A 25,638-nucleotide genomic window follows, 5' to 3' on the forward strand; every position below is an offset into this window, starting at 1 on the left:
ACATAATTCTATTGCACACTTAGTAGACTACAGTATAGTGTAAACATAACTTTTATATGCACTGAGAAACCAAAAAAATATTGACATGACTCGCTTTATTGCGATATTTGCTTATTACAGTGGTCTCGAACTGAACCTACAATATTTCCGAGGCATGTCTGTATAATGTTATTTGAAACTGGACTTGGATTTGTTGTAAATATATAATGCAAAATCAAGGGCACCTACTAACAGTGTAAAAAATGAAATATATTCAAAGTTTTAAGAAGGGAGAAAAATGGAGTCACATAAAACACTTGATTAAAATCAGAGAAGGTATAAAAATGAAAGAAGACAGAAAGAAATATAGAACAGGGGTAGCAAATAGAAAATGGCAACAAATATGGTAGACATTAATCCAGCTATATCAGTAATCAATGTAAGCATCAAAGGTCTGAGTGCACCAATTAAAAGACAGAGATTGTCAAAGCAGATAAAAACAAGACCCAACTATATGTTGTCTACAAGAAAAGTAAAAGACAACCCAATTTCCGAATTGCACTGCATTAAACCCAACTTTCTAAGACAGGAATAGTTGTACTTTAGCCTCCATGCGCCAAGAAACATTTCAGAAACACTAAAAAAAAATACTTTAAGTATATAACACTTTTCACCAAGTGCTTAGAGGAGTCAACTCACTGGTTGCCCCTTTTGTTTGTTTTGTTTAATATTTTTATTTTGAAATAATTATAGATTCATAAGAAGTTGCAGAATTATAGATTCATAAGAGTACAGAAATATCCTCTGTATCCCTCACCCAGGTTCTCACAGTGCTTACCTCTTACATACTTACAGGACAATAATAAAACTAGAAAAATGACCTTGGTATAGTGTGTATGTGTACTTCTGTGTAATTTTATCACATGTGAAAATTCAGGTAACCACCACTGCAGTCCAAATAAAGATTGCATCACCACAAAGGTCTTTACACTGCTCCTTCTCAGTCATACCCAACTCCTCCCCAACACCATCCTAATCCCTGGCAACCACTAATCTGCTCTCAAACTCTACAGTTTGTCATTGTGAGAATTATATAAATTGAATCATAAAGTATGTGGCCTTTTGAGAATGGCTTTTTACATTCAGCATCATACACTTGAGATCCATCCAAGTTGTTGCTGTATCAATAAATTGTGCTTTATTACTGCTGAGTAGTACTCCTGGTATGGATGAACCACTGTTTCTTTAACCATTCACCTATTAGGAGAAATTTTGGCTATTTCCAATTTTTGCCTATTACAAATAAAGCTGCTATAGTCAACCATGTATAAATTTTTGTGTGGATATCAAGTCTTTATTTTTCTGGGATAAATAGCCAGGAACGTAATTGCTGGGTCATATGGTAAGTATATGTTTAGTTTTTTAAAGAAACAGCTGAACTATTTTCCAGAGTGGCTATATCACTTTACAATTCCACTAGCAATACTATGAGAAATCCAGTTTCTTGGCATCCTCATTGGAATTTGATAGTATCATTAATTTTTATTTCACCTGTTCTAATGGGCATGTGATAATTCTCATTGTGTTCCTAATTTGAATTTCATTAATAGCTAGTGATGTTGAACATCTTTTCATAGATTATTTGCCAAACATATGTCCTCTTTGGTGAAATGTCTTTTCATATCTTTTGCCCCCTTCCTAATTGAATTCTTCTTATTTTTACTGTTTATTTTGAATGGACTTTAGATATGAAACTTTGTCAGATATGTGGTTTGCAAATAGTATCTCCAAACTAGTAACCTCTTTTCATCTTTACCAGGGTTTTTTATATAGAAAAATTTTTAATTTTGATATAGAGTCCAATTTTCTATTCTTGCTTTTATGGGTGGCACTTTTGCCCTAATGTCTAAAAACTCTCACCAAGCTCTAGGACCCAAAGATTTTCTCCTAGCTTATCTTGTAAAAGCTTCAAAGTTTTATGTTTTACATTTAAATATGTCATCCATATTGAGTTAATTTTAACAATTGTTTACAACACTATCCCTTTCCCACTATTTTGCTTTTACACTTTTGTAAAAAACCAGTTTGCTGTATTGGTGTGTGTCTATTTCTGTATTCTGTATCCTATTCATTGAACTACACATTTCTCCCTCCACTAATGTCACACTGCCTTATACTATAGTTTTATGGTAAGCCTTAATGCCCTCCAACTTTATTCTGCTTTCTCAAAATTGTTTTAGCTATTCCGGTTTCTATACCTTGACTTTACTTTATATATTTTGGAATAAGCTTGTCCATGTTGACAAAAAAAATTTCTGTTGGAAGTTAACATTTTATTATGTTGAGACTTCTAATCTATGATTGTGATATGTGTCTCCATTTATTTAGATCTTGTTTGATACCTTTAACCAGAGTCAGTGTTTTATTGGTTTTGTCATATAGATCTTCTATTTCTTTTTAAAAATTTATAACCAAATACTTCATTTTTTGAAACTGTTGTGTATGGCATTGTGTTTTTAGTTTTAGTTTCCAGTTGTTCATTGTTAGTATTTGAAAATATGATTAATGTTTCGCTGTTGATCATTCATCCTGAGACTTTAACAAAATAATTGTCAATTTTTAGGCATTTTCTTATATGTTTCTTGGGATTTTCTATGTAGACAGTCATCTCTTCTATAAATATGGACTGTACTGGCTAGTATCTATAGTACTAAATTTAAAAGGAGAGAAGAGAAAGGATATCCTGTTTTTGAATTTAGGAGGAAAATTTCATAATTAAAGTTATGATGTTAGCAGTAGGTTTTTTTGTAGATGCTTATTATTAGCTTGAGGTAGTGCCTGTGTATTACTAGTTTTCTAAGAGTTTCTAATATGAATGTGTGTCAAATTTTGTCAAATTCTTTTTCTGCCTCACTTGATGTGACTATGTGGGTTATCTTTTTTTATACCATTATTACAGTGGATTACACTGATAATTTTTTTATTAGTTTCAGGTGTACAAAGCAATGTAATAGTTAGACATTTACACACCTCACAAAGTGATGACCCCCCTCAATCTGTTACCCCTTTGACATTGTATATAGCTGTTATTACACTATTGACTATATTCCCTATGCTGTACTTCACATCACATGAATGTGTATATATATACATGTATACATATATATGTACATATATACATATATGTATATATACACACACACACACATATATATATATATATATATACATATATATATTTAATTATAGTTGACATTCAATATTAGTCAACTTCAGCTTCAGATGTATAGTGCAGTGTTGAGGCATCTACACAGTCCATGAAGATTTGGAAACAACCAAAATGGCCATTGATAGATGACTGGATAAAGAGGCTGTGGTACATTTATACAGTGGAGTATTACTTGCCCATAAAAAAGAATGAAATCTTACCACTTGCAACAACATGGATGGACCTAGAAAACATTATGCTCAGTGACATAAGTCAGACTGAGAAAGACAAAATACCATATGATCTCACTTATATCATATGTGAGATGATATAAGATGATAGAATAAATGAACAAACAAAACAGAAATAGACTCAGAGAAATAGGGAAAAAAAGATTGATTTTTTTAAATATTGAACCAGCTTTCCATTCCTAGAACAAACTCCATTGATCATATTCTATTATAATTTCCTCTGTTCTAATGCACTGGTTTTACTTAGCTCTTTTTTTCTAATTTCCTTATGGTTAACTTTTTGAGTCTCATGATTCATCCTGGAACAATTGTGTTGACAGATACTTTGATTATGCAAAAGCAATGGTGGAAGAATTGCTAGCATCTTAATCTAGATCAAGGAGTGGCACCAAACTGTACTAGTAGGAATTGTATTCACTATGAAACACTTGCAGGTAAAAGTGCCACTTTCAGTTAAGAATGTTCTGGATGAAGCAGTAAAAATTATTTGTTAAAATTGACTATTGAATTGCCTATTTTTGATAATGTATGATAAAACTAAACATGCAAACACCACACGTTTGTATATCCAAGTGAATGGGAAAAAGAGTAGATCAAATACTGACAAAGAGGAAATCCATGACATGGAAGATAGTTGTGAAGAGTTAGCTGTGATGTAGCACAGAAAAGAAAGTGTCAGAAAACATGAGAAGAATTTATAAGCATAAGGTCTGCTGGCATCTTGATCATGGATTTCCAGCCTCCAGGACTGTAAGGAAATAAATAACTGTTGTTTAAACCACCAAGTCTGTGGTATTTTGTTATGGCAGCCAGAGTTGATGAAGACATAGAGAATACATAAGATGGTATAATACACATATATTTGGGGTTCTAGCATTAGAGACAAGAAAGAACGAGAAAAACCAATATTGAAAAGATAACATTATGTTATAGAATTGATGAAGATTGTGTATGATCAGTTAATGAAGCAAAAGAGATCACATGGAAAATAGAACAAATTTTTAACATCAAATTACTCGCACCTCTTGAAACTATAGAACTCAAAAGACAAAAGACAATCCTAAAAACAATTAGCAAGGAAGATGATCACCTACAATGAAAGGGTTATTAAAATGATGACACAGACAACAGTTTAGTAGTTTTCAGAGAGTAAGGGGAGAGGGGAATGGTAGAAGAGGGTAAAGGGGGTCAAATATATGGTAATGGAAGGAGTAGTGACTCCGGGTGGTGAACACATATGCAATATATACATTATGTATTATAGAATTGTACACTTGAAACATGTAGTTTTGTTGACCATTGTCACCCCAATAAATTTTAATTTAAAAAAATGATGGCATAATTTTCAACAGCCAAAACAAAGGACATATCAGATAGAATAATTTTTCAGAGCCATGAAAGGAAAAACATTGTATCTAGAACTGATTACCCTGTAATATTATAATTTATAAAAGTTTACCAAGAATACAACTGATAAATTATTTTTAGTATATTATTCAATGAAACATCATAAGTAATTGAAAAATTACAGAACATATATCAAGTTCTTGATAGTGGCTATTTTCCAACTGTTGGAGGGAATGAAAAATGGTGCAACCCTTAAAGTTAAACAACATGTAATTTCCTCAAAAAATTAAAAATATAACTACCATGTGATCAAACAACACACTTCTGCATATCCTGTTTCCCCGAAAATAAGACCTAGCTGGACAATCTGCTCTACGGTATCTTTTGGAGCAAAAATTAATGTAAGACCCAGTATTATATTACATTACATTACATTACATTACATTACATTAAAGACCCAGTCTTATAGTAGAATAAGACCGGATCTTATATTAATTTTTGCTCCAAAAGACGCATTAGAGATGATTGTCTGGCTAGGTCTTATTTTGGGGGAAACATGGTATGTACCCAAAAGAATTTAAAGCAGGGTCTCTAAGAGATATTTGCACACCCACATTCATTGTGACATTATTCACAACAGCCAAGAGAAGCTCAAATGCCCATCAACAGATGAATGGATAAAGAAACTGTGGTCTATCCATGCAATGGAATGCTATGAGCCTTGAAAAAAAGGAAACCATGTCACATGTTACAACATAGATGAACCTCTAGGACATTATACAAAATGAAATAACCCAGTCACAAAAAGGCAAATACTGTATGATTCTACTCATATAAAGAATCTAAATTAGTCAAAGTCATAGAAACAGAAAGTAGAAAGGTGGTTGTCAAGTTCTAGGGAGGAGGAAGGAGAATTAGTGTCTAATGTGTACAGAGTTTCAGTGTTGAAAGACGAAAAATTTCTAGAGATCTGTTGCACAGTAATGTAAATAAACTTAACACTACAAAATTATGTGCTTAAAAAGGGTGAAGATGCTTTAATAAAAAAAGGAAGAATCATAGGCATACATTTTCGTGACACATGATTGTCAACAGATTTTTAGATATGACACTGAAAACAAAAGCAACAATAGTACAAATGAATAAAATGGGCTTCATCACAAGTAAAAACATTTTTTCACATTTATGAACACTGTCAAGAAAGTAACTGACAACCCACAAATGGAACAATGGTTTTGCAAATCATGTCTCTGGAAAGACACTTTTACGTAGAATATATTAATATAAAGTATTCTTACAATTCAAAAACTGAAAGCAACAAAGGAACAAGACAAACAAATAAAGAAACAAAAATTCATAGCTACAATAGTTTAGTAGTTCCCAAGGGTAAGGGGGGAGGAGGGTGATAGATCAGGGTAAACAAGATTAAACACATGGTGATGGAAGGAGAATTGACTCCAGGTGGTGAGCACACAATGTGATATATAGATGATGTATTACAGAATTGTACACTAGAAACCATTGTAGCCCCAATAAATTTTAATTTAAAAAAATAGACCAACTAAAACTGGGCAAAGAATGGATACATATTTCTCCAAAGTAGATATACAAATGACAAATAAATACGTGAAAATATGCTAAACATCAGGAAAATTCAATCCCAACCCACAATGAGATGCCATTTCAGAACAACAAGGATGGCATGTGACAGGTCTTACTCCTACGTCACTGGCATTCCCAAGGATGCCACAGCTTCTTCAAGGGGATTTATTTGAAGTGGTGAAGGAGTAGGGCTCTGGAGCTGAACCTGCATGGTGCTGACCAGGCTACTCCACTTCCCAGTGTGTGAGCGGCACTCAGTCCCCTGACCTCCCTGAGCACTATTTGTCACAAAAAAAGGGTGAAATGTGCCTCACTCCATTTCTCTGTGGAGACAATAAGCTCCAAAGAAATAGAGCACCAGAGAGCACCGAGCACACAGGGAGCATCTGCTGTTGTGAGCATCCTGATTCCCTTGGAGGTTTGACGGGATGACATTGTCCTTTTCACAGATGCTATTTCAGTCACTACTAACTCCTTCCTGATTGTTACCACATACACTGTCCTTGCACAAGGTCACATCAAGTTTGTTTCTCTGTAATAAAGAAGGTTGGCTACAATGAAAATTTGAGATATCTCCTCCTTTCCCTTCCCCTTGGACCTACTTAGTATCTTCCAAAGACCAATGTGAAAATCTCTGCAAGATTCCATGTGGCCCATGGAGTTGCCCTCTCGTCATGGAAGGAGAGGCGATGGACCTGCAGTCGGCCCCACTGTGCAGGTACAAGGGAGATTTCAGGGTCCACCGAGCTCAGGGTGGGGGCAGCACCGGTTCTGCCTCCTCCTGGGAACTGTTCATTCACAAGGACTCCAGGGGCAGGAACAGCCAGGCGAGTGAGGACAGGAGCAGACACATGTGAGCACCAGGTGTGAAGCTGATGATGATGACTCCCATCCTAGTCTGAGGGCCCAGCCCACACAGGGAAGACCAAGCAAGTTCCCTTCAAACACGGCTCACTCAGTGTTCCTAACAACCTGAGAGGGGGATGCGTCACCCTGTTTCGCCACAAAGACCCTGAAAGCAGAGAAGTCATGGGACTAAGAGGAATCAGTGAACGGAGGGTCCAGCTCTGCCCGTCACTCACCACATTGCATCCATTACCTGCCACGGGCACCGCCCTGGACAGGGACACAGAGGGTGGGAGAATAGGAGTATACTCACCCACGAGGGGTGGCAGCATCTGGACCGGCCCCACAACACACCCGGTGTCCGGCACTTCTGAGCCTGTTTCTCTGTGTTGAGGCCCAGCTGGACAGGGAGGGCCCAGCAGCTGGGGTTCAGCGGACAAGAAGAGAACTCTCCTTCACAAAGAGTCCAGGAGCCCTGGGAGATGTGGGTGCTGCCCACTGCCCCGGAGGGGAGAAGGTGAAAGAGGAGGACCTTCGGGCTGGCCTGTGATTCCATGGGAGGTGAAAGGGTTCCCCGACATGAGTCCATTCTCACCAAGCTCTGTGTGGGGGTCCAGCAGAGGGCCACACCACCTGCGCAACTGGGCGGCTTTAGTCCCATCCCATCACTGCTGATGGACTACTGCCATGGCCCACAGCTTTGCATGCTGGGCGGAGCAGGGACCACACTTGGGGTGACTGAGCTGTCCTGACCCCACCTGGGCCTGATAAGGAATCAGAGCTTAGAAGCTGGAGAAGAGGCTTTGGCCCGGAGGAAAGGGCCAGAGTGTGTCCATGTGGGACAGAGAGCCAGGTTGGGGCTTGGACAAGGCCGTTATGGGAGACAGTGGGGTATCCTCCCTCGTTCAGCACCTGTCCCTCACCATTTGGTCATCTCTCTTACAGCTGGGGTTCAGCTGCCCTGTTCTGACTGTGGGGTCTGTACTAGTGCCCACAGCAGGTCAACTGAGGCTTCCCCTCCACTCAGCCTGAATCCACAGCACTCAGCCCCAGGGTGCACACACCTCGACCCCCTCCCGCGTTCCCTGCTGGGTGTGCTGTGCTTGTGAAACTAGCTCGCAGCTTGTTAGTAGAAACTGTCTTCAATGCGAATATAAATCTGTGTCGGCATCTAGTCACACAAGAGTCCGGCCATTGTTGGGAGGGAAGGGACAGTAGTTGTGGGAGTCCTTGAAAACACTTGGTCCCTGAGCCCAATCCCCCCGGACCCAGCAGATGGGTCCTCCTCCCTGGGTTGAACAAAATGCCCCAACAGAAATCCCTCAAGGGACTTGGTATCCTCCTCGCCCACTGTCATTTCCGGCGTACACACCATAAGGAGGCACCCCCTTTCTCTCTTCTCAGTCCACTCCCTCTTGTTCCGTCTTCACCACCTCCACCTCCCTCCATATTCAATCATCCCACTGAGACCAGAGGATGCTTCACCTGCAACGAGGCGCAGAGGCAGAGAGCCTGTCCCCTGAGGCCAAGCCTTTTCCTCTCCGATCAGGCCACCCACACAGGAAACCCTGGAAGAGCTGAGGATAGCCCAGCCCCGTTGTCTGACTACATCCAGGAAGCACAGAGAAGCTCCCTAAACACAACAGCTGACTCTGTTCTGGAAAACTTGTTAATGGTCCAGAGGGATGAAAGCCTCAAAAGCAGGTCCCCATCCCCAGAGGGTTCAGGGTGCAGATGATGATGGGAGATCCCTCACCCAGCCTGGTCTTGGGAGTAGGGATGCTGGGAGGGGTTCCTGGTGATTAGAGAGCTGTATGATTCCAGGAGCAGTCTGAAGGAGGTCCTGTCAACCTGGAGGACGGGACTAGAGGGTCACTTGTGTATCCATAGAGCCCATGACCCTCCACATCCTTCCTTCCTCTCAGGTCCCTCTCTATGGAGCAGCACAGACCCGAGCATGGAGACAGTGGCTCCCAGAACATTTCTCAACAAAACCATCTTTATTCATAATTTACACACGATACCCCAAAGGTGCTGCTCCTACCCCACCCCCACCCCCACCCTAATGGTCTGGCCCTCCCTCTATCCCTCCCTCCCTCCCATGTCAGTAGAATAGCCAGGATCAGCCCTGGAATGAGGAGGAGCTCCTTTGTCTCCTGTAGGGAACAGCCAGGTCACATCTAGTCTGGTCCTTCTGGGGGGCTGGCACCAAGGGGACTCCCCAATGCTCCATACTGGCTTCAGTGCAGCTCCCTTCTCTTTCCTGTGTCAAAAGGGTCACACTTTCTCTTTTGAGGCTGTAAGGAGCGAACTGGCCCCAGAGCAAAAGCTGGCCTCCCAGAGACCCCAAGGTCTTCATTTGGGAGTAGCATCTTCTCAGCAGGCGCTGGGTCTCCATCCAGAGCATGCTTCCTAGACTTGGCAGCTGAAGGATCAACTCGGCTGAGGCCTAGTCTCTGACAAGACAGGGACTGGGAAGCTCCCCGGGCTCCCCGACCTCCAGGGAAGACAAGGCCTGAAGCAGAGACAGGACTCTGGGGTAGCTGCCAGGGCAGAAGGCTATTCTGGGAGCCTAACAGGAAGGACAGGCTGGGGAGCTCTTCCTCATCCTCACTGGACCAGTCCGCTGGCCTGTGAGTCTCCATAACAGGAGAGGTCTCTCCGGGAATGAAGGCTTCCCTGGGTCCCTGTCGCGAGGCAGTGCGCCTGGGACCTGAAGACACATCAAAGACTTTGGGCCTGGACAGGTGAGCGTCTGCTCGACAGGGCCTTTGAGGGTCCTTGAAGTCAGCCTCTGGTGGGCAGGCTATGTCACTGACCCCCAGCTGAGGGCCATAGTCATGCCTCCTGGCATCTTCACTGGCCTCAGACACAGAAGGAGGTGAGTCCAATCGGGGTGCACCGTGGCACAGGAGTGCCTGTACACTCTCCTCCTCCTTCAATGTCAGCAATCGTTTCTCTACCAGCTGGGAGGGAAGAGGCAAACAGTGACTGCTCTGCACACATTTGTGAGAGGAGAAGGAGCAGCAGCAGCAGGGCTGATGGGACAGTGGCATTGGAGAGAGGAGGGTAGTGGGGGACCCTGGGACGCAAATGCAAAGACACACATGTGGCTCTCCTCCCATCATCCTGTGCCACATTCCCAGCTTTGTGTCCTCCCCTCCCCTTCTGGGTATCCCACATGGCCCTTCCTATAGTCCTCTCCTTCCTGTCTTCCTGCCAGGCACCCACGGCAGAGCTGGCACCCTGTACACCATACCTACAGCACGAGAGGGGTGGACAGAGTCATTGGGTTCTCCCTGGTCTGGTTACCTGGGTGCTCCCTCCCATAGGTAACCTGACCCGACTCCATACCTGGAGTCCCTTCATCCATGTTTCAACCTGGGCCCCTCCCTTCCCAATTCTGCATGGGGTCTCAACCTCCTGTAACTAACCTGGCTTACCTGGAGGCCTCTCTCAACTACCTGGGGTCCCTCCCTCTCTTGGCTCACCAGCGCAGGTGTAAGTGCTTCCTCCTGCTCCAACTCATCAACTAGGGACAAAGGATCCAGCTGTTCTTCTGGGGAAAGCAAGCATGCCAGGAATTGGGGGTGAATGACCGCCTCCACCTGGAACGGAATGAAGAAGGTGTGAGCATCCTTGGCAGGGAGTATACTGTGAGTCAGCAGGACCAGGAGGAAAAGTATAAAACCTAGGACCCATGCCATCCTCATGCAGAAGGTGAGTGTTTTACACCATCATGGTCATCATACACACACACACACACACACACTCACACCCACGCCCGCACAAAACTCAGGAACCCAGAGCTGGGTGCCAGAGTGCCACTCCCTGGAATCTTCTAGACCACAGAGCTCTGAACCACCCCACCTTGGTGAGAAAGTCTTCCTGGGAACACAGCTCGTCAATGTAGCTCAGGAGACCCGGGGCCGGGTAGGTCCCATCATCATCCTGCTGTGGCTCCTTTAAGTCTTCTTCCCATTCTCCCCCTGGCTCTCTGGTGGCTGAGTGGGCCGACCCCAACAGTTCATCCATGATGTCCATGTACTCTCTCACGGCCTCAGGGGGAATCTCCTCTGGTGCCTCGGTCTCCCGGGGCCGCTGGGAACTGTGTGGTTGCGGGCCGGCAGGATGGGCTCTGGGTATGGCCGTCCTGGGAACGCACGCTGAGGAGGAGAGAAAGGAGCAGGAAGCGTGAGGGCCTCCAGCTTCCACCTCCTGAGCGTGAGATGGCGATAGCAGTGGGACAGCAGTGTGGGGGCATGCTCCCATGAGTGCTGTCGGGTCAGGACCACCTGAAGCCCGTCACTGCGGGAGGGGACAGGGAAGCATCTCAGAGAGTCACAGGTGAGTAAGTGTGGAGCCACAGATACTCTGAGGGGCATCCCATGCGACCCGTTTCTCAGCTGACTTGACGTTGCATCCTGTGACGGGGAGGGGGAGAGGGCTTACAAAACTTGACCAGGTCCAGACCCCGTGGTGACAAAGGGCACCTGAGACCCTGGCTCCCATGGCTGTCGTGTTTGAGAGAACAATGTCCCCTTGAAGAAAAGGACCGATGTGGGGACAGTGCTCTGCCCTGAGCCCCAGTTGCCTTTGGCCATGGGAACTCGGTGTCCTACCTGGCTGCGAGCCCACCAGTGGGGCTGGGGGCTCCCAAGGATCAGGCCTCGGTGGGGCTGGGGGAGGCAGGCCCTGCTCCGCCTTCATCCACTGCAACTTCTGAATCTGCATCTCCTCCTCCTCAAACTCCATGAACCTGGGGGAGAGGGAGGCATGAGCCGGCTGAGAAGGACGCCGGCCCGGAGCCCAGCAAAGGCAGCTGCTGATGGAGGGATGGCAGAGCAAGTGCCTTGACGCTGTGAGGGCCCTGTGCTGGCCGAGACCCCTCCTCCCAACACCCTCTCTGAAGAGCACCGCCAAAGCGGACTCTGCCTGAAGTCAGCCCACCCCCGCCCTGCAGCCCTCGGGACACCAGACCCTGGCTCACTTTTCTGCCATTTCGTAAAAGATCATCCGGTCAAAGTTGCTTGTGTGCTGCCATTCCCGCATGGCCCGCTTCAGTCCGTCCTCCAACGTCATGGTGGGATTCAGACGGGACAGGGACCGGAGCACTGGACTGTAAGCCCTCGAGGTCAGTCACGGTCTACACCCCAGCGTCCACCCGCCAGACCCACCCAGCTGTGTAGTGCACCCGGGCCCCCACAGCATGACTGATGCAGGTGTGGGAAGAGGAGTCTGGGTGTGCAAAGACAAGCCCTCCCACTACTGTCGTTGCTGCCTCCCAGTCACACCGACCCATGAGCCATGACTTGAGGCTGACCGTGCACTTGCACCCTGTAGCAGGGACCCTCTGGCTTTGGGAGGTCTTTTCCTCTTCAAGATTGCCCGTTCATCCCATAATCACTATCATTAATGAGGCATGGCCTGTGCCAGGCAATATGCTAACACTTCATAGATTAACCCAAGGAGTCTCCTCTGCAGTCCTCTGAATTAAGTAGAATTGTCCCCTTGTTTACAAAGGACCAAGGGTGCCAAAGTTAAATGGCTCCCAGAGTCACAAGTCAAGTAGTAGCAGGAGCTGGACTCCAGCTGCTGGGGTCAGTTGAGACACGGCACCTCAGAGGAGGTCATGAACGGGACATGTGACGCGTACTACCAAGAACGAGCCTTCTCAGAGCGTGGACAGCGCCCTCAGACCTTCCTTGCTGTGTCCCAGGAAAAGGCGCCCCGCATGCCCATCCGCCGTCCCCTCTATGTGAAAGCTCCAGCGGAGCTCCCCGTACCCCTTCCCAGTGCACTCACATGAGGAAGCAGGAAAGAGCTTCTGCATCGGAACTCTGGGGTAGGAGGCTCCAGGCCAGGGCCTTGAAGCGCTGCCAACAGCGGAAGTTCTCATACACACTCTTGGGGTTCCCGGAGTTGTCCGAAGCAGCCTTGGAGCGGGAGGTGGCCAGGCCACCCTCTCTGGGAGCCCCATTTGGCCATGGCCCAGCACTCACTGGGGAGACGATGGAAGCCAGCTGGGCAGCTGGCGGTGGGGCCTGAGGAGGAAGGCCTGGGGACCAGCTGCCTTGGACAGCCTGGGTGCCCCCAACAGCCGGAGCAAGCATAATGGTCTGCACCGCAGAGGCTGTCAAGAATTGGGGTGCAGGACACACAGCACCCCCACAGAGGGCCCCCGGAGCACTGCAGTTGAGCGGGGCCTGAGTAAGGACCAAGGTCTGAGTCTGGGGCGGCTCTGCTTGCCCCACTTCTGATCTGACCTGGACAATGATGTTGCCAGCCCCAGTCCCTGTGGGGCCATGACCAGCATCTCCTGCCACCGAAGGTGTCCCAGGGAAAGCCGGCAGCACCCCGGGCTGGCCAGGAGGAAATGATGGCGTCACGAGGGGCGGCAGGTGCTGCTCCCCGGGTGGCCAGTATGCGGGGCCAGCAGTGGGTGGCGGAAAAGGCAGCACCACGAAAGGAGACATGGAAGCACCAGGGCTCATGATCACTGCCGGTCTGAGCACTGCAGATGCTGTTGAGACAAAGGAAAGAGGTGAATGGCGTAGGACAGTCAGTAACTAGGACAGAGGCACTCTGTGTCCCCTTTAGCCACAGGGGAATCAGAGCGATGAGTCTCAGCAGGTAAGGACCCTTTGTATGGGGAAGCTGCAGTTTGCAAATGCCCTCGGGTGATTTTCATGCTCTGACCTCAGGTTGAGAATTATTCCACTGGGGAGTTTGCGCCCGTGCACCAAGGCTCCCTGACCGCTGTCTGCCTGGAAGAAAACGCCCCGCCAGCTCTGAGTCTGGGAGCCTCCTAAGGATTCCCTGACCTCTGTCCCTGCCAGCCTCACAGGCTGTCTCCCAAGTCATGAAACTGGGCAGACATCTGCTCTGTGGAAAACGGTCATAGACAGACTCATTAAAAGATAGGAACCTTCTCCAAGGTAAGTTGTAGGCACTCAAAGTGCCTTCGTGAACAGGCAGTGTCTAAAATATTAGAGCCCATCTCCCCCTCAGTCTTCCTTTCCCAGAGACTCAATGTAAATCACTCTCCTTCTTCCCTGGCCAAGCTCAGAAAACAAAAACGCTTGCGTAATGGCTCTCCACAAGGAAGCCCCAGGAGCCAGGATATAATCCCTAAACACCCCAGCGCGGCCTGTACGCACAACTCAGAACCAACCACAGCAAACACTTCACATGGGACAGATTCTGCCACTCTATCCCCCATGCTCACAGTCGCTGCCACCACTTAGCAGCGCTGTGCCCAGGAGAGGGGTCTGCGAAGCAGGCGTTGTGTCCCTTAGATTCTGTCATTTCACAGCCAGCAATGACTGCCGAGGATTAGAAAAGGGCCAGGCAATGGAGAGCAGTGGGGCTGTCAGTGGAGGTTTCCAGACAATTCCATAGCTGCTGTCACGTTACATTGGTTGTAGGTCTGCAGACTGTCCGTGGCCCTTCCCCTCCCAGCTCCCAACAGTGGAAAGTGCAGACACAGTAAACCAGGTGTCACTGGGACAGAGTTATCTGGGACACATTCCTGTTCAGAGGAACTCATGCAGACCCTATTCCAGGAGAACAAGGTACACAGCACATGCATCTGACTCATCAGGACAGGTGTCCTAACGCGTTTCATAATAAGATAGAAGATCGTCTTCCAGCTTCTGTGCTACTCTCCCAGCCCCCTTTGAAACGCAATCCACCTTCACAGACGTTCCACAGGAAAACTAACGACACTCCCCATCCTTTCCCTGTCCATGAAGTAGTGACATGGAATTAGAGCCAACCCTCGTCTCCCAGGTGCAACGCAGGGCTGAGGAGACGCAACATGATCAAGTAAGGGTGAAGAACTGATTTACACAGAGGGAGAACAGTTCAGAACCACTCACGGAACCCAGCCTCATCTTGATGGAAGTTACACCGTGACCCTGCCCCTGTTGAATCCAAGACAACAGCTACCCGGACTGAGAAGAAGTGAGCTCTGGGCAGGACAGAGTGAAAATGCTCTGGGCTGCAGCAGTTAGAGTACCTTCCAGCCTGGCTCTCGGCGAGGACATTTCACTGTAGACCGGGCCACAGGCAGCCCCACTGGACAAGTCTCCGGCTAAGACGACCTCTCCCCACTTCCCCATTCGATCTAGTGTGCTCAGTTCTCAGCCCTTAGAAAGCTATTGTGGGGCAAGCTCCAGCTGCCTGAAGAACAGTACACAGGGCTCGGCTTTCCCCGTGACCCTCCCTGTGCCACCAGCACGACAACACCCACTACGCCCTTCACACGCATGTCCAAGTGGCTTGTCTCCCCTCTAGAAGGAATCAGTATGTCGGCTGCTGTCCTTTCTCCATAGCCAGGCGTTTTCCCCGAGTTGTCCTGATCCATCTCTTAGGAGCCTCCTGTCCAGTGCCGTCTGTCACAGGTTTCCACTGGCTCCCATCCTCCCCAGGTGACATGTCCTTGGAAGTCCAGTGCTAACCCCTTCCTCTACTCAGTCCAAACTCTGTTTGCCCAACCCAAACTATGTCACATCTATATCCCAACCATTTGAGGGATGATAGGATCTCTAAACATGCCCCCCTCCAACTTACAGGCTTACCTCGTTTTGAAGTCATCTCCTCAGGCTGAGACACTGACCACACTGCCTGGTAGGCTCCACAATCAAAAAAATCAAGTCCAAGACCCAGAGAGAGTGACCTGCTCCAGCAGATGCTCAGCCTCCAAATGAAGGAGGGAAAAGTTTGAATTTAAACAGTAGAATGTGGTGCTCAAGACATTCTGCAGTGGGGGAGGGGGAAGGGGAAGTGGGCCTGGGTGGGGGTGGGGAGGCATTCCATGAAGGGCTCTGGCAGGTAGGCAAGAACCAGAAGCACCTTTCAAATTGTACAGTGGCAACACAATTGGTGTGTGCCTCTTGAGGCAATTTTTACGTTGTTTTTATAGATTCGGAGCACCAATGTTTTACTAGATATTCTCTTTGTTTCGATTCTTTGTCCATCATCCTACTGGTAGTTTTTTGTCCCTCAACCTGCTTTCTACCTGGCTCTCGGCTTCTTTCAACACAGGCCACACTTTCTGAACAAAATTCACAACACATAGTCTGATAAATCCATGGGTACTGATGGCCACATGGAGCCCGGTCTTTGAAATTAGGATCGACTCAGCAGACCCTGCATGTTGGGTTGCTGGGTGCACATCATTCTTTAAAAAGGAGTCCTGTGGCCCCAAGTAGCGACCTGTGCTGGAAGCTCTGCAGACCCCAGCAGGCCCAGCCTTCCCTTTTGCTCCAGTCCACCGAAGTCAGGCCAAGACCAGAAATCACTCCTTTTTGTTTCTCAGAGTACCGTTTTGTTAAATATTTATTTTTTTAATCATTTACATGATTTTAACGTAATGTTTTAAATAAGTAATGCTTTTGCATACTTCACAGTCAAATTGTGCAAAATGGAAAAGGCAGTGACGAGTTTTCCTCTTACCCTTTCCCCCGGCAGCACAGACCTCTTTCCCACAGCATGCCAGTGTTATCTGTTTCCTTTAAATCTTTCCAGAGATGTATTATGTGACAAAAGGCAAATGCAAGCTATTTTCAGTTTTTAAAATGCTCTCACTTTTTTTCAGGTTAAAGATTGATGTATGTTCTGATATATTTGCAGATATTTATAATGTTTGTCCTTGTACTGGTAATGTGGCTCCTCTTTTTATTTCTGGAGTCTAGATTCCTAGAACAAGAAGTTCTCCAGTCCCTTAAAATTCACACTATGTGAAAGGATAGGTGGCCACATGCAGATCATAATAAATGCCCAAGTGAATTCAAAGTTCACATATGCACCAGAAGTCTTTTTAGTATAATTCTGTCCCATGCAATCGTTTTTACATACTTTTCTGCAAATTTCTTTGCCATTTTCTGAAAACGACTGGGATCTGTGTTTTATCTGGCAACTCCATAAAAAAGTAATATATTAAACTCTTCTGAGTGACTCACCCCTGTAAAGAGACTCAAGCGTGCATCGTAGATCTACTGCAAAACACAATTGCACACACTCTTGATTCTACATGCTCTTTGGATGATATGAAATTTGTAAGAGCCATCATACAACACTGAATGTCTATGCTTAGTGTGGATAAGGACAAAAGTAAAGGTTAGGAAGGCAGAAAATCTTCTTTTTAAGCCTCACGCTAATGGGGCTTAACATCTTAAGATTCTGGTTTTCCTAGGTGTTAAAAACCCTATACACATGAGATGAATATGCACCTGATACAAAGGCAGAGTGCTATCCTCCATGTTCAATCACCATTCACACAAACCTGCTTCCATCCAAGTCGTAGCTCCCAAGCCTGAGCATGAAAGCACCATTGATGGGCTTCTGAATTTCCTGTATGCATCATAGACCCTTGCTCTCTGGAATCGAGGCTCATCATCGCATGGGATCCCATCTTCATATGATGCATGGTAGCACCCCTTTAAAAACACTTGTTTCTTATTTTCATATTGTTTATAAGTGTGAGTTTATCCCTGTCAAAATGATATAAAGGGGCATTGGTGTTTTGTGTTGTGACAGGAAAGGATTGTTAGGAAATCGGTCAAGGGAGACCGGGGTTGACAACTTCAGGGGATTGCAACCAAATTTTTGGGAGACAAGCTTCATTCCCTGCTGTAGCAGCAGAATTCCTACTGATGGTAGGGCGTTGGAGAAGGGAAGAGAGGTTTAGGAGGACTGTTCCACATTGTGAACATTCACCAAAAAAGGCTACTGTTGGTGCTTAAGAAGATTCTTTGCCCGTTGCATGAAAAAATTTCTCAAAGATGAAAAGATGAGGTGAGAGCAATTCAAGGAGAATTACCATGAACTTTGTTTTTTTTAAAAAATGCTGTTGGGAATTGAAAATAATAAACTACTTGAAGGTATTTCTCAGGACTTGAGCTTTTATCATGGGGAATCCTTACATAATGTTCAACTAGTAAGTTCTTATTAGAGGGATGGTGATGCAAAATATTGTTCTCAGGCACTCAAGAAAGGGAGGCTTCCTCCCTTTCTCCTCCCCTTCTCCTGTCAGTCAACCAATTATTTACAAGATTCTCACTCATGGCCCTGATAGGAGTTGATGAGTCTTCTCAAGGCCACTGACATAAATATTGTATTGTGGAACAATCATCTGGTTCCAATATTGCAATCTTTTGTGTACCTCATCAAAGTCCTAAGACCAAGAAGCAGTTATGTGTTCAAATCATCTCAAATGTACTTTGGGAAGACTGGTCATGCAAGGGGGTGGCTTAATGTACTTTGTACCTTGATCTCTGAGTATTCTAGCAGAAAGGTCAAGGGACGGTGTTAGTGCTAAGAAGAAAACATCTCTGGATGTGGATTACAGTCCTGAGAAGACAGATGATCTTCCACGCAAACATGGAACATTGGAGGTGCAGTGTTTGTGTCTTGTGTACAGTGTTTGTACCATGTTTGTGTCTTGTGGAGTTCAGTCTGTGCACTTGGAAAAACTTAGGTGTGAGTGGTCTTGAGAGTTTTCCTGAGAAGTTAGAAATTCTCTAACCTTCCAGTGACCAGAAATAGGATCTGATGATTAAAGTTTCTATGGAAAGTATTACAAACACAAGTTGGTAAGTTGATTGTGCTAATGTACAATATGTAAAATAAAACAAATGGGGGGGGGGGTGAAATTGTTCCCATGTGTCTGCTCATGTCAACTGAAACTGGCCCAAACTGTTAAGTCTTGATCAATATTATAACAAAATCCTAAAGGAAACAGCTGTGAATCAACATTTATTGAAAACCCTCCATATACTAAATAAACACATCAAAGAAAATATTCTAATACAGTAAATGCGTTTAGAAAAACTCTAGGAATGGAGTCAGAGGTGAGTATGTCTTAGAGTGTTTCCCAGGTCTAAAATTCTTTGCCAGAATTGTTTAATGGAACCTTCAGACTTGCTAGGGAAAAGGACCTCCTAATATTAGAAACCACCGAAATACAGTCCATAGGGCACGGAGGCACTTGCCTCAATTTGAGGATTTGTGCTTTAGGTAGAGCTCTCCAAAACTCTTTCAGGAGGATTGTATCTAAGGGCACAGATTGCAAGTCTGCAATTTTAAGATCGTTAGGTGCTCAGTTCACACGCGGTGGTTTAGGGATGGCCAAGGGCAGTTGTGAGGAGGACACGCCTCCCGAGAAGCTTCGCAGGGCCCCCAGCACCTCCTTTTCTTTCCTCTCCCGCAAGGACAGCAGAGGCCAATTCGTGGCTTGTCTCGTGCCTGGACGCACACGCACGGCCCCTGGAGCTGGGGCTCTCGTGGGCGTGGACCGCTGTCCCGCAACAGCTCCCAGGGTTCGTTGCAGTGGTTCGCTGTGGCAGATGCGCATGCGTAGCCCGGTTGGGCGTGGGCCCAACGGCCTTCCTGGCTCGGGGCGGTGCCTCGCATGGAGGCCTCCAGAGTCAGTTATGTAAACATGGAGGTAACGGATGGCCGGACTCTGCACCCCCCCAGGTATCGCTGCTCTTCACTGTTGTTCAGGCTGTGGGCTATTTGCCTCCCGGGTGTGTGTGTGGGGTGATGCCCCACAGTGTGGGTTCATGGCCCCACAGTGGCTCACTCCCGGTGCTGTTTACACCAGGGAATTGGCATCACTGGGAACCGGCTGCGTGGGCGGTTTAGTGATTGCGGGGCCTGCAGTGAGGCTGGTAATGCGTGTGAGCTATTAAACTCTGTAAGGGTTATTCTGTGTCTCCCGCATTCTGAGTAATACAAGAGCTAAGGGGCAGGTCTTCCCAATTTGAAAATTGTCATCCTGTTCAGCAAGAGTAGCTTAAGTCATTGAGAAGGAGTGGAAATGAGTGAAGCTCTCATGTACATCCGCATAATTTCACTAATGTCCTCCTTCTTACCATGAAAATATCAACCAACCATTACGGGGGTATGTTCAAATTGCACTCTTGTCATTGAGGTGAGTGACTTTGCTAAATCTAATCATAATGAAGTGTGTGTCAAACATAATGAAGTCTGGAATAGCAAGCATAGATGGGGTTTAATTAGTTGGTGGGAATCTTGTGTGTATTCAAATGTGTCATTTAGTTTTGTCTGTGGACATTTGTGACTAAGGGGAAGTCATGCCTGTGTTTTTATGATAGTGTGTGGGACTGAGCGTTGTATTTGTAGAGTGTTGATTTGTAATGCATGTACAAGGCCTGAGAATTAAGCTGGCGAACTCATCCTACAAAAAGCGCTACATACCTCATTGCTGAATATCACTACAGTCACCTTCAAAGCACTCCTCCTCTTGGAGTGCTATGCACTGATGCCAGTGTGCAGTCCACTCTTCAAAGCAATTTTGGAACTCTCATTCTGGAATGGCCATCAGAACTGTTGTTATGTTACTCATGATGTCCTGAATGTCATCAAAATTTCTTCCTGTCAATATTTCTTTTATCTTCAGGTAAAGAAAGAAGTAATTGGGGCCCGATCAGGTGAGAAGGAACGGTGTTCCAATACAGTTATTTGTTTACTGGCTAAAAACTCCCTCACGGACAGTGCCGTGTGAGCTGGTGCATTGTCGTGATGCAAGAGCCAAGAACTGGCGAAAAGTTCAGGTCGTCTAACTTTTTCACAGAGCTTTTTCTGCACTCCCAAATAGTAAACTTGGTTAACTGTTTGTCCAGTTGGTACAAATTCATAATGAATAATCCCTCTGATATTGTCAAAAAGGTTACCAACATCATTGCAAGAAGTTTGTGAGCTTAATTGTCAGACCTCACATACTTAAGGAGTTGGTTATCTGTTTCCTCCACCAGAATGTAAGATCCAAATGGAAGCTTTTACCACAACATTGACACTTGATAAATCATTGTTAAGAAATGGTGATTGTTTTCATGATTTGGATTCTTAGGAAAGCAGACTTGGAGACAGTTTAAGGAACAGGATGTTTACTAAACAACACCTGTGAGGGTTAGAAAAAGAAAACCGGATTGGGCAGAGTAGAAGTTGAACTCTGAATGTCTAAATTTTGGTAATTGACTATAAGGTACCATTCATTAGTAGCTGGCTGTAACATCAACTAACTTGGGGGAAATTAAAGGAAAAATGGTGTGTTTAAGGACTCCTTCCTTAAATAAACTTGAATTATGGGCTGCAATGCCAAAGTCCTCTGTGGTAAATGATATTGGGGTGTATTTTCTGTCTTAATCAACGGTGGCAGCCTTATGGGCTCCCAATTTGGAGCTCTCCCTGCAAAGGCCAGGAGTTGGGTTTGTTCCAGATGACTTGGTGTGGTGTCAAGGCATCCAGACCTGTAACAGTAAAGGGTGGGCCAAAGAGGCTGCCACCACTAAAAGCTTTTTAATAAAGATTGGTTTGATGGTGATATCCAATAGAAGTTGCACTCCTTTCATGCATACCCTACTTGTTATGCCCTGTACTTGCTTATGTTTGGATAAGTTCCCAGGAAGCACTGTTATTTGGGCTCTTGTGTCAATGAGATCCGTGAAAAGGTTGTTTATGTGTGTCCAATGGATAATTAAAGAAGCATGTGGGCAATTTTCCCCTGGGGAATTTCCAGGTCCCTAAGGCAAGGGCCTTGGCAAAGGTCAGAGTACAGGATCCCACATCCTGCTGCAGGACCTGGGGCATTCCAAGAGGCAATCCATCTGCCTGTGGAGTGGAGCTGACAGTATCTCAAGAGCCCACAATGCCTGAGCAATGGTTACTAACTGGTGTTGGTGCTGTCCAGAGATTAAGTCAATGGAGGAACCACCCCCCCGGCCCACCCACCTCCCCACCAACCCTGGTTTCCAGAGCTGAAAATATAGGGAGGCCTGTTGGTCATCTCATGAGGGAGGGAGGTGGGTTGAGGCGCCACCCCTTGGTGGGAACCGATAAAGGGCCTGGGAGCCATGTGGTACTTGGGAATGGAAACTGCAATGGCTCTCTGAGCTATGTGATTTGAGGGATGTCCTTCAGGTGGCAGCCTTAAAAGTTGGGGTGCTAGAAATCTGGTCCAAATCCTTCACTCCTTAGGGAGCAGCTGGAAGTCGGGGGTTCCCTATCAACTGTAAGGCCCTGTGCTGGGGTGGGACTTTTGGTAAGAGTGTGTCTCAGCCTTTCCCGCATATTTCAATGTGGGTATTTTTTTCAGTCACCCGATGTGTAGGAGTCACTCAGCTAGTTTCTGGATTTCTCTCAGCGGAAATTGATCTGTTTGTGCCTGTATATACGTTATGTCCATGGAAGGAGGGAAATTCAGAAGTCTCTTACGTTACCATATTGGTGATGTACCTGTTGATCTTTTCAAAGAACCAACTCTTGTTTTCATTGATTTTCCTTGTTGTTTTTCTATTTTTTTGTCTATGCTATTATATTTATTATTTTCATCCATCTGTTAGCCTTCGGTTTCATTTGTTCTACTTTTTGTACTTCCTTAAGGTGAAAAGTTAGATTGTTGATATGAGATCTTCATTCTTTTTTTAATGTAAGTCTTTACAGCTATAAATTTCCCTCTTGGCACTGCTTGTGTTGTATCTTATAAATTTTGGATCCTGTATTTGTTTCCATGGGTCTCAAGGTATTTTATAATTTCCGTTATAATTTCTTCTTTCAGTTATTGGTTTAGAGTGTGTTGTTTAGGGTGGATGGTCCAAGATGGAGGATTAGTAGTATCCTTTCCTTCCATTTATAAAAAAATGTATATTGTTTAATTTACACATATTTGTAAATTTTCCAGTGTTCTTTTAGTTAGTGATTTCTAGTTTTATTCCATGTGATAGAAAAATTAATCGTGTGGTTTTATAGTCTTTATTAAGAATTGTTTTGTGTCCTAACATATGGTCTATCTGGAAATGTTCCATGTACACTTGAGAAAAATTGTGTAATTTGCTATTGTTTGGTGAAGAGCTGGCTATATATGTCTGTTAGGTCCATTTGATTTATACTGTTGTTTAAGTCTTCTATTTCCTTATTGATCTTCTCTTTAGCTGTTTTATTCTTTCCTGACTGAGGAGTATGAAAGTCTCCATTTATTACTGTTTCTCCCTCCTGTCAATGTTTGCTTCATCTGTTAGGAGCTCTGACACTTGGTGCAAATATATTTTTTTTTTTTCTTGGAGAATTTACTCTTTTCTCATTATTTATATTCCTTCTTTGTCTCTTTCAGAAGGTTTAACTTAAAGTCGATTTTGACTGATGTTAGTGCTCCCTTTGTCTGATATAGTGCCAATTTCCCATGGCATATTTTTGCATTCTTTACTTTCAATCTTTGTGTCCATAAATCAAAACTGAGCCTCTTGTAGACAGCTTATAGTTGGATTCTGGTTTTTATCCATTCTGTCAATCTTTTGATTGGTGAGTTTAATCCACTGAATTTAAAGTAATTACTAAAAAAAAAAAACAGTAATTACTGATAAGGAGTGACTTTCTTTTGCCATTTGATATTTGCTTTCTGTATGCTCATAAAATTTTGTTTCTTTCTTATTCCTTCCCTTTACGTTTTTTATTTTTTTTACCTATCAAAAATTACTTATTTATTTATTTATTTATTTATTTATTTATTTATTTTAAATTTATTGGGGTGACAATTGTTAGTAAAGTTACATAGATTTCAGGTATACAATTCTGTATTACATTATAAATCACATTGTGTGTTCACCATCCAGAGTCAGTTCTCCTTCCATCACCATATATTTGATCCCCCTTACCCTCATCTCCCACCCCCCACCCCCCTTACCCTCTGGTAACCACTAAACTATTGTCTGTCTTGTCTATGAGGTTTTTTTTTTCCTTAGACATTTATCACTTATATCCCTCACACTGTGGACCCCCCTCCCCCCATCCACTATCTCTCTGACATCGCACCGAGCCATCCCATTTCCACTATCTCCACTCCCAATGCTGTACTCTGCCTCTTGTAAATGTATACATACCTATATATACATATATATATATATATGTGTGTGTGTGTGTATATATATAATATTATAGTTGGCGTTCATTATTGTTCAGCTTCAGGTGTACAGTGCAGTGATCAGGCATCTACATCTTCCCTGAGATGGTCTCCGAAATGGGACACATGTCTATCGGATACCCTACAAAAATCTTTACAACATTATTGATTATGTTCCCCAGATTAATTTTCAAAACCCCGTGGCCATCTTGTGGTTACTGATTGTTTTCTAATCCCCTCACCTTCCCCCTTACCCCCACCCCCTCGCCCATCTAACAACCCTCAGTTTTTCCTCTTTGTCTCCAAAACTGTTTCTGATTAGTTCATTCACTTATTCTTTTCTTTAGATTCCGCATATAAGTGAGATCATATGGTACTTATCTTTCTCTGTCTGACTTATTTCACTTAACATAATGTTCTCTAGGTCCATCCATGTTGTTGCAAATGGTAAGATTTCTTTCTTCTTTATGGCTGCGTAGTACTCCATTGTATAAATGTACCACAGTTTCTTAATCCAGTCATCTACCGATGGGCATTTCGGTTGTTTCCATGTCTTAGCTATTGTGTATAGTGCTGCAATAAACATAGGAGTGCATAAAGATTTTTGAATTAGAGTTTTGGATTTCTCCGGATAGATACCTAGGAGTGGAATTACTGGATCATAGGGTAGTTCCATTTTCAGATTTTTGAGATACCTCCATACTGTTTTCCATAGTGGCTGCACCAATCTGCAATCCCACCAACAGTGCACAAGCATTCCCTTTTCTCCACATCCGCGCCAGCACTTGTTGTTTGTTGATTTGTTGATGATAGCCATTTTGACTGGGGTGAGGTGGTATCTCATTGTGGTTTTTATTTGCATTTCTCTGATGGTTAGTGAGGTTGAGCATTTCTTCATATGTCTGTTTGCCATCTGTATGTCCTTTTTAGAAAATTGTCTCTTCAAGTCCTCTGCCCATTTTTTAATTGGGTCGTTTGTTTTTTTGGAGTTGAGTGAGTTTTTTATAGATTTGTGATATTAATCCTTTATCAGATATATCATTGGCAAATATCTTTTCCCATTCAGTAGGATCCCTTTTTGTTTTATTGATGGTTTCCTTTGCTGTGAAAAAACTTTTTAGTTTGATATAATCCCACATGTTTATTTTTTCTCTTACTTCCCTCGCGCGAGGGGATATATCAGTAAAAATCTTACTCCGGGTAATGTCTGTGATGTTTCTATGTTTTTTATTTTTTCGTAGTGTAGTGACACATTTTGATCCCCTTCTCACTTCCTTTTCTGTATATTTTGTAAATATTTTTTTGTTGTTCTTATTGTGGGAATTACATATAACATCCTAAAGTTATAACAATATATTTTAAACTGATAACAACTTCAATAACATACAAAATTTCTACTCCTTCACAGGTTTGCCCCTCCAATTTATGTGATTGATGTTTAAAAATACATCTTTGTATATTGTGCACCCATTAACATAGAT

At 44.3% G+C, this 25,638-nt stretch overlaps 1 protein-coding gene across 1 annotated transcript; it reads right to left on the reverse strand.

The window, feature by feature from the left end:
* Window positions 1–9,473: 9,473 nt before the first annotated feature.
* LOC117032040 (NUT family member 2G-like) lies at window positions 9,474–16,147 on the reverse strand (the record flags this gene model as incomplete). The annotated part of the gene is made up of 7 exons (XM_033123162.1): window positions 9,474–10,199; window positions 10,725–10,841; window positions 11,104–11,399; window positions 11,856–11,992; window positions 12,224–12,352; window positions 13,039–13,756; window positions 15,970–16,147. Coding segments are annotated over 7 exons (2,301 nt in total), but the record flags the coding sequence as incomplete, so codon positions are not given.
* Between the last annotated feature and the right edge of the window lie 9,491 nt (window positions 16,148–25,638).

This window comes from Rhinolophus ferrumequinum, chromosome 12 (assembly GCF_004115265.2).
Source record: "Rhinolophus ferrumequinum isolate MPI-CBG mRhiFer1 chromosome 12, mRhiFer1_v1.p, whole genome shotgun sequence".
NCBI classification, from domain to species: domain Eukaryota; kingdom Metazoa; phylum Chordata; class Mammalia; order Chiroptera; family Rhinolophidae; genus Rhinolophus; species Rhinolophus ferrumequinum.